Source organism: Harmonia axyridis, chromosome 6, assembly GCF_914767665.1.
Source record: "Harmonia axyridis chromosome 6, icHarAxyr1.1, whole genome shotgun sequence".
Classification (NCBI taxonomy): domain Eukaryota; kingdom Metazoa; phylum Arthropoda; class Insecta; order Coleoptera; family Coccinellidae; genus Harmonia; species Harmonia axyridis.
The window spans coordinates 9,580,060-9,596,841 of NC_059506.1; the positions used below are offsets into that span (position 1 = coordinate 9,580,060).

The window sequence follows — 16,782 nt, forward strand, 5'->3', positions numbered from 1 at the left end:
TGGAATCAACTTGTGATACATTTTTGGAATCAGCACAGCTAGAGTATTCAAGAAATTGAGACAAAACGGGTGTGTTCCATTCAAAAAAATGACGGTGACGTCATTACTCGAAAGTAATTCACCCTGTATATTAGATTATTATTTTGAAATATGGTAAATTAAAATTAAAAATCGACGTGTAACAGGATTATTTCTCAAAATGGTCTGTTTTAGCTAAAAATGAATTTGTTCCATACTTTACGGACACAGTGTTGATACTACATCATCAAATTCGTGTATGTATGGCCACATTTTTCGATATCTCCAAGGCGTTTGGTAAAATGTGGCACGTTGGTCTAATATAATATAAGATGAACCAAGCAGGCATAAACTTGAATCTAATCAAACTAATAAAAAGCTTCCTTACTTCCCGAACCTTTCAAGTAAGAATCGGCATTTGTAAGTTAGCAAAAACCCCAATAAGATCTGGTGTACCACAAGGGGGCGTACTCTCCCAAGATCTCTCATAGGAGATGTAAAAATTTTCACGTATGCTGATGACACTGCTGTGTTTGCCCATTCCAGGAATATGAACTTTAGCGGAAGATACCTCCAAACAGCCACCGACGACATCCTGAAGTGGATGGAAAAATGGAAGGTGAAAGTCAATCCGGAAAAATCACAAGCAAAAAATCTGGTCTTCCAACTGACCAAATAGCAATAAACGAGGAAAAGAACCCTTGTATAAATAAAATCAAATACCTCGGTGCGATCTTCGACCGCAAACTCACGTGGAAAGATCACATCACACAGCAATCAATGAGAAAATCAGCCAGAAAAATGAACAACTTCACCCCTTATGAGCGAGAAATAGTCAGCTGAGCTTGGATAATAAACTCAGATAATAAAAGGTTGTAATTATACCAAGCATTTGATATTGCTCCACAGCTTGGGGTCAAGCTGAAAAGTGCCACAAAAACAAATTAAAAGAACAACAGATTAAAATCCTGCGGAAAATAACAGTTGCCTCTTGGTTTATCCGAAACATCGATATTAGACATGACCTGAAAATGGAGACGATATCTAAGCAAACAAAACACCGAAACAGGAAGCAGCTAGACAAACTAGAGTTCCACTCAAACAAGACGCTGGAAGATGCCCTAAATTACGAAATGTTAAGTTAATCAAGATTCGATTCGGTGTGACCATATCAGAGTTCGTCTTAAGAAAACCCTGTATTGTAACTAGCTATAATTCAGCTGAAAGAAATAAATTTAAATCGGAATGATCATTGAGGGCTTGAAGTTTCAGAAAGCATATACATGAATTCCTCATTTTATTCTTCACCAATCGATAGGAATCTTCACAAATTGAACTCTTCTGGAAAAGGTGAACCCATTAAAACCCATGCCATAGGCAATTAATATCTGCGAAGAGTGGTCATCGGTAAATGTCAAGATGGAAGAGAATCAGGTGTAAAGAATACAAGATTGGCTGAACAGCGTAACTGCATTGGGTTATGTAATTCGTTTCCTTGAACGTAGTTATAACTATTCAGGTTGTAAAGAAAATATTCATCAGATGCTCATATTTTAACAATCATTAACATTCGCGATGAGGTAGTTAGAAAGAATTCGTTACTTTCATTATTAACGCACAGTAGTTAGTTAATAATGATCTACTAAGAACTTCAAACAACCAACCTTCCTGATTCTCATTGATTTCAAATGTTGTGGCAAAATATTACTTTATGCATTTAAATAATTTCACAACTAGCTCTATATTTATAGAACTCAGGATTAAGTCGAATAATACATTTCATATCTTCCAGAGCATTCAATTCATAACATTAATAAAGGTATATTTGTTTTGAGACAGTAAATTTTGAAGGTAAACATGAAAAACTTCCTCAATCGTATGTAGTTAGACAAATTTGAATATTGTTCAACCTTCAATGGTAGATATGGTTAAGTTTAGGCCATTTTTCGCCTATATTTTTCCTGATAGCCAGATAATATTGCTATGTACATGTATTTTTGAAACTTTCTACGATCCATTTCTCACATTCATGAAACAAAATACTTCAGACGAAAGTTCTTTTGAATCTTTTTTACACTGGTTTCAATAATTTGTTACGCTTTGGTTACTATGATTGAAAATATCTAGTTTCTTTCAACATTCATCACATTTTCTACATATGCACCCAATGGTGCAAAGTTAGCTCTAAAACTAATGAATTGACCCAATTGCAGGAACGTACGTTCGTTAAAATTTAATGCCGTCATTTCAAATCTCCAGTAGTTAGAGCCTATTGGCTACCAGCAATATTTAATTGAGGATTGAAATTTTCATATGACAATAAACTTCAATAAAGGTTCCTGTAACTGGGTGTGGATATTTCAAAAGTTAACAGAATTTCCACAAGAATTAATTTTCATCTATTCATTCCGTTTATCTCTTCAATATATCTGCCTCAATGAATGTACCTATTGATCAAATAAGACGGATAAAAACATATTTGACGAATTTTCTTTCTGATTATGGCTACAAACTTCTATCTCTAATTTTGTTGTCTATCTTTCAGTGTATTTTACGATAAGTATGATCAATGTTAGCATATTTAAGAAAAATAGAACCACAGGCAGGGTTAATTTCGAGCGCTTGATGCAAAACTACGATAAAGGCTAGGTGAAAAAGCGTTTGGAAAAAAATTAAAAACTAAACGAATTCTTGTGGATAAAATAATTTATTTGCAATAATACATTATTCCTATTATTCAGTCGAGTAACCAAGTCCGGCCAACACACCTCGGTTAGAAAGCAATGAGGAAAAGCCAAGTCATGTTGCGTTATCAAACAACCGTTCATTTGACAGAATAAGAAACAATGATTGTACAAGGAAACGAGCGAATTCCAGGCGGGTCTTGTCACACTCAACTATATGTAAAAACAATTTTTGCAACGTTACGTAAATTTATTTTTCATGTGACGATTTGTTGAGGACAAATATGGAGGGAAACTCAGATATCTATCACCATACTTGAAATTTTATTCATGAATTGTTGAATAACAGACTGTTCGTCATCTTTGTACTGTTTTCTCGGATTATTTGATTTGAGAAGATGCAAGACACTTTCCCAATGAATCAACGCACCACTAAAAATTATGAAAAAGTATTAGATACATTTTCGTCAAAACCACTCGTCGGATTTGGACCTTTTTTTTTTTTAAGAGAGGTTATTTTCTTTTGAACGTTAGTGAATGAACCGTATGCTCATAAAAACCTCTATTTCATAAATACCTGTTGGCTGTTTTTTCATGACATTTGCAACACTCTGTAGAGTCTAAAAGTAACATTATCGAGTCGGAATTGAACGTACACTTCAGTCTTATCATTTTAAAACATTTTCATTTCTGATTCACTTCATTATCTTTCCTAGGACTCGAGAAACACTATTTCATACCATAACATGATTCTATATGGAAAATGATGAAACATTTTAACAACAAATAAACGAAACAAAATAAAAAAAATTGAACAATAGTGTCAGTAGAGAGTATTTCCATCGCTGGCATGAATAATTTCTTGACTACGTCGGCCCATACTTAACCCTCACTTGACACTGGGGTCTATCGGACCCCGTTATAATCAATAGAGGTTTTTATCCGCATACGGTTTACACACTAACGTTCAGAAGAAAATGAACTGTCATTCAAAAAAAAAAAAAATGAGTCCAACTGGGACAAGTAATTTCGACGAAAATGTATCTTAGACTTCTGCCTCAATTTATTCGTTGAGTGTATATTACTGAAGTAGTAGTAACCAATTTTTACTAGTAGGACCGTGCGCGAAGTTAGACTTTTTCGTTTATCAAAAGATATAAACGATTTAGTGCATTTTTTCTCATTATGTTTCTTTGTTATACATTCGATATGTATACTTCATTCATTGAGATTAATTTCAGTGCTTCTAGGAAAAATGTTGTTTCCAACACATGCGCAAAGTGCTTTTTCGATCTAACTGTATTTGCGTATTTGAAGAGAAGGCAGTTTGGTTGATTGATTTGATGTTGAAAATACTCATTCGTAACCGATTCTTCTTTTTCAAGTACCTATTCGATTCGAATGCTGGCAATCATAATTTTGTTGGTAACTGATAAGAAGATTCAAGAAGATTGTCGAGTGCATATGCAAATCTTACATGTATCTATTAAAATTTTGTAACCACAAACCTAAAATCAAAACAATAACGTCTATAACTTCTTTTTTGGTCACTCACAACTACTATTTTCTGTTCAGAAAACTAAATGAGTACGTTCACACTGAAATCCAATCGACTGCAAAAGGACATCGAAATGTTTATATGACTTTTTACGGATTTGTTTGCATTTAAAATCATTGATTTTAAACTACTATGTCAAAACTTCCTGATCAATCTAGAGGATGTGACACAATAATCATAAAAATTGAAGCGAAATAACATTGCTGTCCTCAAAAGTGTTCCTATGATGATTAGCCAATCTATTGATTGCGAAATAATTTTCAATAACACGAGAGTATAGAGAAAACTGGATTTTTTGGGGGTCTTATGCTGTTATGATACCTTGTCTGAACGATTATAATTAAATCGGTAGTTATTATATATTTTGCAATCGGAAATATTCAGGTATAATTTATGGTGAAGAATTGATTTGACTAGTAATATCCGAAAAAAAAAGTTTCCAGCATAAATAACACTTATGAAATTTGTAAGATCTCTCATATTTCAACAGGATTTTTATGCCAGTTCTATGATCTTCTCTCTATCAACAATAATAAGTATTATTCCATTAATTTCATACAATCTATTGAGAAGGTACCGAAAATTCCTCGTTTTATTAACCAATTCCTAGTACTTTCTTGACACGATTGGAGTGAGTTTCAAGTATTCGATCCTATGTCAAAAACAACGAAACCCGATATCTGGATCAGTTCAACATTTACATGAATAACCTAGTCTATCTATATTTTTATTAAATTCCTTCACTTCTCGTTAGAAAATATCATGAATTCTCAGAATCTGGTTTTATATTATTTTTTTGTTTCTTTCATTCTGAAGAATATTTGAAATAACAGCGTGAGTACGCTCTAATTTCAAACTATCTATTTTCTTACCTACTGGAACCCAAATGTTTTCTAGACCGCGATTAAGACTGTTACGAACTCGACATTCTTGGTATTTCATTCATGAAATTCTACAATAATTTTCTACGAAAATTCAACTTACAAGTAGAATTATATAACATGTTCCATCATTTCACTGATCTTGCTTTGGAACCAACAGAAAGGAAGTATCGGTGAACACGAGGCGGAAGTAAGAGCGTTGAATATTTAATTATTATGTCTTGGGGACGAACCAAAAAATGCATACTTCTCTAGCTACGAAATTTTCTTCAGAGGCCACTAGAATCTAAACAAAATTATTCGAATATTTCATTATTAATAATAGAAACTTGTTCGTACACATAACTTCTAATTCATTTTTGATTACCTACTTAGCTTGCTTTATCCAGAATTTCAAGATCCCGAAAATCACTAAAACTTTGATTATCTTCAATACATATTTATAATCATGTAACTTCCTATTGAAAAATGTATGCTGATATGAGAAAATATTTTCCATCTAAATACAAAAAATTCTTAATTATTCAAGTGTTCAGGAGAACTGAAAAAAACTTCTTGCGATAGTAACTGATTTAACCATATTTGCTAGGTAATAATCATTCTCGAAAAAAAATCAGCTCAAATAGGTCAATGGAATTTTCTCAATTTAAATACCTACTCGAATAATCGATAACACTATTCTCGTTATAATATTAAATGAACAAACTCAAAAAATCGTAATTGGGGGTAATTTCGAATTTCTCAGATTAGCATTGATATGTTTCGCACTTGTCAATCTTCTGATATTCCACAATCTGGGATTCAAAATATTATTTTATATTATTGAGTTGAATAAATTAATGTCTTCTTATTTTGTTAACAAATAGGAACATAAATAAATTACTAGGTACACCCATACGAAGAGACAGAGTATTTGCTGAGTTTTTTATCTATTCTCTCGTATTATACTTTGTAATGTATGATGCCCTGTTCACATTTCCTCTGTTAATACCGAGATTCCTCGAAACATGCTCCATTATTTGAAATTAACAATTTCAATTGATCTTTCTGAAAAGAATATATGAGAAATGGCGACAATAACAGTTATTTATTCAACGGAAATAGACATGGTGCATTTCCAATGTTATTAGATACTTTTATTCTTATCTTCATCTACAAAAAATTGTTGCTTCTCAGAGAAAGGTAATGAGAGTTTTGGATAGCGAAAAAGTTGTCTTCAACTATATCAGGAAAAACAATTTCGATATCATACGTTGCGTTTCAGCTGAAATTTGTAATTTTGGTGGGAAAATTATAAATTTGTTTGCAAAAATAGACAAAAAATTCAAAACTAACTCACTAAAAATAGTTCCGTAAATGAAATGGAATAATGATATCAAACGACAAACATTTCGAATAATAAATTTCCAGCTGCTCTTTTACACATTGTACTTCCGAAATGATAATTAATATCAATAGGAACAAGAGCTTCCTATTTCTATTCATTTCCCAAAGTAATTTCCAACAATTCTACAAGCACAACTTCATTCTCTTCATTTGTTACGTAAATTAACATAATTGCGCGCCATTGCTATCATTGCGAAAATCTGTTAGTCAATTTTCAAACTAACGGAAGACTACTGTGTACTCACAAGCTAAAAAAGTTAAAGGCTTCAACCTCGCTCTGGGCGAATTACAGGACAGTTGAATTTATAATCTATCTAATAATCCTGTATATCTGTCACGACTCAAGGCGACTTACTTTCGATTAATTATCAAGAACTGCAAATCATAACGAATAGTTCAAGCTGCTCAGACATGTAGGTACCTATTTAATATTCATGGTTATATTCGGTATCAAGCGACTCTAGGATATTAATATTTTTGTTTTTGTTACTTTGACCGCAAGCTTTGAACTCAGCAAACGTCAAACTTTCCATAATGAAAATGTCGTCTTCTAAAAGGATTAGAAACTTCTAAAGAAAATAAAAAATTATTTATAATTTGAAAATATTCATTTCAAAGTTCATGAGGAAGAATATTTGGGAGATTTATTGATAAATATGAATTAATTGATTCCATAGTTTTCATCATTAACTTGTGATTCCCATAAAAGTGAAAAACTCTCTGAAAATAAAGCATACAATAATGAATATTTTCCTCCTGTGGTTTTTAATTTTGGGTTTTTATTACACATCAGGTTTGTAAACATTCACATTTTTCTTCAAATTGTGTTTAGCTTGTACAATGTCTGTATCTATTTCTATTTCACCTTCTGATATTATCTATGTAGAAAGTATTAATAATAATGAAAGTATTAAAAATTGAGATTCCTTATTATCATTATTTTTCCAATTAACATTCATATTGCCAGTGAAATATTCACTTATTTTCATAATGTGGTGGAAATATTTCGATGATTGAATGTTTCGGAAAGTCCTAAATCCAAAGAATTTGGGAAATATTATTCCAGACAAACTTTTCGATGAGTCAATTTCAGGTATTTCATAAGTATATTGAAAAAAAATAATCGCCGGTCATTTTAAAACTGGGATTCATTATACTGTTGAATATTCTTTGAAAACTGTCTTTGTAGATAAACATATTTGATTTTCCTGAAATGCCTCTTTCATTTTTGTTGATGATATAAAAGTATGAGTGAAAAAATTGCATTTCAAATTGTTGCTTTGAAAATTATTTTGTAGATCCATCGAGATGTTTTTTTTATTTTATTTATTTTTATCTTATCCTTAAGAACTGAGGTGTAGAGTTGAGCGATAAGATTAAGAATAAAAATTATAATACTATCAAAATAACTGAATAATCTCTCATCAATATTCAGCAATATCAAAGTGATTCCGACGCAGTAAAAAAATGAACTAATTTTCAGAGAATAAATGACTTAAAGAGGACAGAAAACGATGGATTTCAAAGGTGGAAGAAACACAATGAATCATAGGAGTTTCTCAAAATTACTGAATAATGGACTTGAAGCAAAAAAATGTATATAACGATCATGTAGTTTTCATCGATATTGTTCCTGAAGTATAATGGAATTATCTGATCTGTGAATATATTTTAACTCATTATGTCAACCTCTACTTAATTCTGATGGTTAACTCTTTGACCATGACCTGAAGGTGCTTCACAATATTCTTAAGATCACACATATCAATTGGATTTCAGTGTCACATTGTTTAAGCAATAGTTACGGTAGGTCAATTTGAAATTTCGTATTGTAGAACAAATTAGGAAATAATTTTCCCAAATATTGAATGAGATCTCAAATAATAAAGAGGTAAATATTTGAGAATTCGATGTCTTCGATATAATATTGTTTTATCGCATCTGATATAGAGTGAATTTTTAAATTCGGGTAGTAGTCAATGAGGCCGAATTTTATGGTTTGATACCAATTCCTGCACAAAAATCGAAATAGCGGACATCATGACGAACTGATAAAAGATTCTATTCAGGAAATGACCTATCAGGAAGTTTTCTATACCATAGTATTCGTCATTTCGGAAATAACGAAAAAGTTAAAAAAAATTTTTGGGGGTACCTATAATAAAAAAATAGCATAATATTTGGAGAAAACTATTTTATATCATATATTACTCATTATTCTATCGAACAAATAAAAATTATTATTGGATTGAGCCAATTTCAGTAGAAATATCCTAAAAGTGGAGTCTTTCTATATTAATATGAGGATGTCGCTATCACTATAAAGTAATAATTCAAAGCTAAATTATAAAATTGAAATGAGTTTATTCAAATTATTGAAATGAAAGAATAAAATATTCTTATCAATATTGATTATTCAGTATGAATTTGACTTCCAAGTTTTCAGTTTTGATCTACACTTATGTTATTCATATTCTCCTAGAAATACAATTTCAACAATGACAAATATTACATATATATTTCTTCTGTTTCTGTATGAGTTTTTACCCATATAGAAATCAAGAAATCAGCTGATAATTAAATTACCAAGAGATCTGACGTATGCTTCTTTATTATCGTTATTTGAAAAAAATTTTTTTTTCAATAAAAGGCTCATTATACGAAGTTTCTGAACCAGCTTTATCGACTAGAATTCGAGAACTCGTCTATCTAAACCCTATTAAAGAGAATGATACAACTGATATTGACCATCCACATAAAAAAGAATCATACAAAATATCGTAAACTGGTTACAAGCGAAAATGTGGGAATTAATACTTTTTGTCATTGTTGAAAATATAATTCGTGAATAAATATATGAATATATATTTCATTCGTCAAAAACTGTTGCAGACTTTTCACAGTTCTGTAATATTTTGATATGAAAGGTTAAATTGGGAAGTTCAGTAAATTATTGTATTGAAATAACTTTCATAGTATGGATTCACTTCACGTTAGTTTTCTTTCGATGAGTTGAAAGCAATAATTCATTCTCCTGTTATGAGTAGGTAATTAAAATATTATTCATATACTTTCTCCACTGTTACCTACTGTTCTTCCATATCGATATACTCACAATTAAATGATTTTTTTCGAATGGATATTATCGCATGATAAGAATTGAGGTATGTGCTATGAACATAACATTAGATATATACTATTATCACGGCAGGTAAAACCAGATTTTCAAATATAATAATTAAATCTTGCTGAGTTCATAACGAGCAGTTGCAAATAAAGATATACGTTAATCTTTAAATGTATATGGGACGATTGGTTACGGTTGTTAATCATTTTATATCTATATATGATTGATTTTTCAAGAAACCTTCTGGATGAAGAGGAAAAAATCATGTGTGTGTGTACATTTGTACGCTTAGGTACATAACTGAAGATCACATGAAAAGACACGATGAAAGTAAATTAAAAATTTTAAAATATTATTCAATTAAAGACTTGAGGCATTTTCACTTCATTTATCTTCATAGAAAGCCTTCGAACGAGTTTTTTATTCTCATTCATGTGGTCTGCTTCTGATATTCCGGATATTTTAGGGTACTTATTCGTATAAAAAATTATTTCTCAATATCTGCGAATATACGTAGAACTGTCATATATCAGGATCATGCATTTTTAACGGACTGAAAATAATAGAAGCCGAAAGAGAAGACTCAGATTTTATTCAGAACCAAACGCCAGAAGGCTCAGGTTCCACCATATCAACTGAAGATTGATGTTTTATTTTTATGTTGAAGTGGTTAAAATGAAAGATATGCAGTGCAAAATGGTGTGAACCTCCTTTCTGTATATGACAAAAAACTTTCAATAAAAAGTCAGACAAGACCGGCATAGAAATTTGAAAAAGAGTGTGTTTATTTCAAATAACTCAATCAGAATTCTTATAAAAGAAGTATTTTTTTGTAATAAAATGTATTTTGGAAATTATTATTTAGTTAGCTTCGAGATTCAGATGAAAAATAATCGTGAGAGGATATCAAAAATTTATTATAACTGGGCATCAAAATAAAATATCAACTTTGTTGTTTTGGATGATAAGACTCATTCTGAATGAAATAACAATTGATCATATTTTGAAATAATTCTTACATTTTATTAACAGCACCACAGAATACATCAACCTTTTTATTTCGTATTTGGAAAGTTGAATGTTGCATATTCATAATGATTCAATGATATGAAAAGAATAACATACTTAGCCACTGTGCGCTACTCTAACATATGTCACTAATTTTCTGATTGAAATATGCCAGCGAATGAGTCATTCACCGTGTCTTATAAAAATTCACAAATCTTCAAGTACTAAAAGAAATTACAGAATTGCACCACCAGCTGTATAGATTTCAGAAAAACATATCTACTTTTGCTCTGTTCTAAACATGTCAAACGGACTTATATTAATTAAAAAAAAACTTTTTCTATTGCTGATGTATAAAGTTAAATTTTTATTATATTCAATTTTCATTCAATGTCTTATACTACATTTGCAAATACTTTTAGCAGCACAGACGAAGAGTCTTGAGATTCCTTAAGAAAAATCCTTGAGAGAATCCACATCAGCCTCTGTGTCGTTAATCTCAAGTTTCAAGACGATCAAATCGATATTTTTCAAATTAGAAAAAATATTAGATGTGTAAACTGCGAAACCATTGGACATATTTGGTCTAGCTTGCGCATAAAAATCTCACACGTTCTTTGAAAATATAATAAATCTAGGTCGCTTCGCTTCGCTTCGTTTTAAAAACGAAATCAGAATATTTACATGGAAACAAAATGGTCGGCGCGCAAAATGAGCGCGCAAAAACTATCCGCTCAAGTACGAAAATTCGTTTCATCAATGTATCAAACTGCAATTGATATCGAAATAATAGTCTAAAGATAATTCAATATTAATCACCTGTTATAGCAGACACAATCAGAATACTCTTAGTTGGTTCAAACTTATAACATTTCCATTCATAATCAAATTTTTGCGAAATAAGTGTAAAGGTTTCGTCAAAATATATGTAGATACCAGAAATCTACCTCAACGGCAACTGCTGTAATTGATTTTAAATCACTTCGTTATTTGATATTCGGAACATACACAAATACACTCATAACCGAAAAAGCGCTAAAGACAAACTTGCGAAAAAATAAAACAAAAATACTCACCATTTTGAAAGATATGAGTAGCTCTCGTTCGGAATTAAATAAAAATCACACTTGTCACATAAACCAATCAATTTCAATAATATCACACACTACACGATAACTATCCAATTGATATCTTATTCAATTACATTCGCTGCACGAGCGCTGTAATTCGAAAATGCGGTCTATGCTTCGCCACAGAGCTTTGCCTTGCATTGACTGACGAAGTCACAGAGTCGAGACCCTGGTATCAATTTCGTTCTACTAAGGTCCCTCTACCTACTTTTCTTGTACGTCTTCGTTCGACAACAGTGAAAGTATATATTTCATCTCTTTCTGTCTTGTGCATATAGCACACTCGATTCGAAAGTTTATGGTTTGATAGCAATAAGTTGCTAGTTACTAGTCCCCTGTTTGATACCTACTTCTTGTTGGTTTATCTTTATTTGTCTTGAAGGACTTCATCTACTTCTTGCTACCTTTCGCTTCCTTATTCAATATTGTGTTGTTGTATTGTTTGATATCGGAATGATTCGGTATATAATTGAATCTTTCGGGCAACGATTATCGACTGAGTCAAATGTATTTGGGTAATAAAATTTTGAACAGGGTATTGGCAGGTGCTTGAGAAAATTGTTGATGATGTCATGATCTTATTATAATCGCATGAAAAATATTCCCAAAAGGTTTAACTAGTTTTGCAGGATTTGCAGAAGCATCCTCGTTTAATAAGTTAGATTATAGACTAGCTACAGAAATAATTAGGACAACTCCTCGAAATGGTGGTTTTGAAGGATCAAATATTCTTGGTTTATACTGAAACAGTAGTGACATGAATACGAATTAAATATTAAGATTGTCCAATCTGTTGTGTCAGAAATATTGGTTAATTTCTTCTGACATTCTGCTTATATTTGCTATGTTTCTTGTATTCTTGTACTTTCTAGTAGTGTTAAATGAGCTACGGAAATAATTAGGATAAAAAGACAATGAAATGAGAGTTTTAAATAATCAGTTATTCTTCGTATTACTCATTTTTTTAAATTTTGAATTGATTCCATTTCTTCTGACATTCTGCTTGTATTTGCTATATTTCTTATATTCTTGTACTGTTCTAGTAGTGTTCAATGAGCTACGAAAATAATTAGGAGAAAAAGACAATGAAATGAGAGTTTTAAATGATCAATTATTCCTCGTATATACTGATTTTTTTTTTTTAATTGATTCCATTTCTTCCTTTTCCTGATTTATTTCTTGTAAGACACAATGAAATGGAATGCTTCAAAAAGCTTCATTTCATAAGATTATTTATTTATTATACTATTATTTATTTGAAGGTTTTTGAAAAAGAGTCGTTTAGTGGTGTTTATTTTATTATCTTTTCATGGAACAAAAATGCTATAATAAAAACAGCACAAACAAATATGGAGGAATCACAATAAATTTCTGCACTCGCCAACACATGGAAATAAATGAGAGCTTTTTCAAGCAGAAACCATAACAAAAAATCATTCGGCAGAATTCTCGAGGATAGATTTCGACTATAATATGTCAAACGGAGCTATATTCTCAACTCAAATATTAGATACTAACTTCTGCTAACAATGGCACTGCTCCTTTGAATTGCGCATGAGGATAAAGGGAAAAAAGAAACCTCTGACTATCGATAAGGAAAACTTCACAATCAAAGATCTATACAAAAAACCTCGTCAAGGTACATAGAAAGAAATTGGCGAGAATCGAATTGAAGAACACTTTGACATGATGACATAAAGAGCTTGGAGCACTATCCAGAAATTATTGAGTGACAGGCACCACAATCTTGAAATATGATTTTTATCATGCACAGATAAAAGTTTTGAGAATACTGAAAAAAAAAACAGATATAATTCATTAGCCGCATATCTAATCAATAAAAGAATATTGGTAGAACAACACGTCACCTGATGAATCAGGTCATCCTCTCTTCTCTCGATGCGTTCCTTGGTAGCTGTTATCCCACAAATTTGGTCGATAAGGGGCTCAAAATCTTTTAACTTAATCTGTTTGTCTCGACATAACCCTTCCTTGAATATTGCACCTAACGGAGCAAAAGAGAGTGGTTTCGCACCTGGAAAATTGCTACGCAGTTTGCGTGCCGTTGCGAGAGTGTACAATTCCGGATTTCGTTGCTTGATAATAATAATAATATTTCTTTATTAAGTTGAAACTAATAGTAATAACTTCATAATAAAATTTACAAACATTTTTCAAAAATACTGCTCCTTAACATAAGATATCAACAATTTCCTGAAGGTTACATATTTGTTGCAGTTCTTTAACATATTAGGCAATTTATTATAACATATCAAACCTCTAATCAGAGTGGAACCCATTGTCAACTCAGTGCTGAATGTATCAACAAAAAAACTATTTTGATTTCTGGTATTATAGTGATGAACTTCAGAAACTTATCTAATTTTCTCAGATAAATAATCTGGTAACATTTTATGTTCAATTTTGTGTATGAAATTTAACGTTTTGAAATAGATTCTTTGTCTGACGGTCATCAAATTTAGTGCTTCTAGCATTGACCTGATTGGTGTTCTTCTACCACATCTGAGAACCATTCTCATGCCTCTATTCAGGACTATTTGTAGTCTAGTGATAATATTCGATTTCAATTTAAATAAGAGAGACGTACAAAAATCTCAGTGTGGCAGAATGATTGAAGATATCTTGTTTTCATGTCGATTTTATTACTTATCCTTGACACGTATTGGATCTTTTGTGCGATTTTTTTTTGTCAAATGATCGGCATAAAGTTTGAAATTCAGATTTTCATCGAGTATAATTCCTAGATACTTGACTGAGTTAAGTTTCTGTAATACTTGGTTATCAACTTTGATAATAACTCTTTCATGATTTAAAGATCTTAATGTATACTCCCTTTCAAAAATCATGTAACTTGATACATTGATATTAATTTTCAATTGATTATCGTTAAGCCAATCATCTAGTAAATTAAAAACCTCATTTAGTAACGAACATATAACATCGATATCGTTGCCAAGAATGTAAATCATAGTATCATCAGCAAATAGTCTCAATTTACAATTTTTAAGATTTTTGTTATATCATTCAAATAAATTATAAACAATATCGGTCCTAGCGTTGTTCCTTGTGGTACACCATGTACATGTTTTTTTTACCAGAAGACACTCTATGTTTGAATTTCACTTTTTGTGACCTTTCAGTTAAATATGACGTGAACCATGCCAAAACAGTACCCTTTATTCCAATTTTTTGTAATTTCTTTTAATAACAAGTCTCTATTAATTGTCTCAAAAGCCCTTTTGAAATCAATGAACGCTGCCAGAACAATATTGCCCTTATCTATTCCTTTTAACCACCTATCACAAACATCAACAATGGTACTTTCACAAGACTGTTTAGACCTTAAACCTGACTGATTATCTATAAGAACGTTATTTTCATTCAAATATTTCATCAATTGATCTTTAACTATCGAATCTAAAACTTTTTCGTAGACTTGATTTGAAGAACTCAATCTCTTTTCCAGTTAGATTGGCACATACAGTACCCTGACATACTCAAAATGTACAAATGAAAGGCTTAGGTTAAGGTGTCAACACTCTTCAATTCCTTGGACCCGTAAATGAGCAAAAAAAGGATGGGCACGAAAAAACCAACAAAAAAAAAACGGCAATGATTCAGAAAAAGAAATCTCCAAAAAAAAAAAACAAAACTCGATTCCAACAAAACCACCGCCTCTGTAATCAGCCAGATACAAGTGTAGGCCTATGTACTCACATGCGATGTTCGATGATGAACAATTATCTATGTTATCACCAAACGGGACACAATATGTAGTTATGAGAAGTCGAGAAATCGAAATAACTCGGAAATTACTATGATAACAAGTGAAAGGTATGAAAAATTACTCATTGAACTTTCGGAGCATCATATGTCATATGTGCAACATTGAATATTTGCATGAAGTAAAGGAGAGAAAATAATCGATAATTTGGCAAGCGCAAAGGGTACCTATATGAAAGACTATTCCCCGATAAAAATTGCACTGAATTTTAATTGTTCAATTCATCCCGAATGTATTCTATGTCTTAAAAGTATTTCCCTAAAGTACACGTGCCAATACCTGAATATTTTCAGGATGCATTGATGCTCAAAAATATTGGTTCATTGATAAGTGATTTGTATCATATACCTTAATTTAATTGGTTGAAGCTTTTTGAAGGATATAGTCCTTCATATGCTCCTTGTGCTTACTGAATTATCGAATAGCTTAAATGTGGGGGCGCTCAATCTTGCATGAAACAAATAGTCCGGGAGCCAGTAACAGATTTACATAACCAAGCTCCTCTCAAACGGTAATTAATAGCATCTATAATGCATCAGATAATAGTAATAAAAAGCCTCCTGAACGTCAGCTATGACTCAGATGGGGAATGTGGGGGAGCGGTGGCAGAGTGTTAAAGTTTGGAAAAGAAGTCAAAAATCTGATTTTTTTTTGGTACTTTCATAGATTACTACAATGGAAAATTTGAAAAATTAATTTTTGTGGATTTTCATGGATAATCTTTGCTTTTTACTCGATGATTAGCTCCAAAATGGTACATTTTATGAAAAAAATGAAGAAGACTTCTTTTTTTTTGTAAAGCCCTATTGATTTCGAAAAAAGATTGGTGTAAATTTGCAAAAGGAACAAGATCATCGAATCCCTATATCTACGCCACTGGATAATGTTAGTCGGAGATTCTGACTTTATTCGAAACATTTAATTATCTATACTTCAATTCAATACCTAAAAATCAAAACAATGAATGAAATACTATTAGAGTTATCTATAAGTTAAAAACTGATTTTTTTCCGAATTTCTACACCTTATATCACTAAAACAAAGCTTGTTAGGATATGTGTTTATATGCCTTTTTTTCATGAAAACATTTGTTCTATCCGACGCCAAAGTTATTGAACTAAAATCTGGACCAACCTGAATTTTTATACTCGCGGGGAGGAAAAATTTTACTTCTGCCAGGTCGAA

The 16,782-nt window shown here is 31.4% G+C and overlaps 1 protein-coding gene across 1 annotated transcript in view; it reads right to left on the minus strand.

Annotated features, from left to right (window-relative positions):
- LOC123681944 (probable chitinase 10) overlaps positions 1-11,953 on the minus strand; it is a 93,460-nt gene extending 81,507 nt beyond the window's left edge. Inside the window, exon 1 of the mRNA XM_045620327.1 lies at positions 11,739-11,953. Coding sequence (XP_045476283.1) covers positions 11,739-11,741 — 3 coding nt within the window. The 5' untranslated portion in view covers positions 11,742-11,953. The remainder of the gene's footprint in view (positions 1-11,738) is intronic.
- Positions 11,954-16,782: the final 4,829 nt, after the last annotated feature.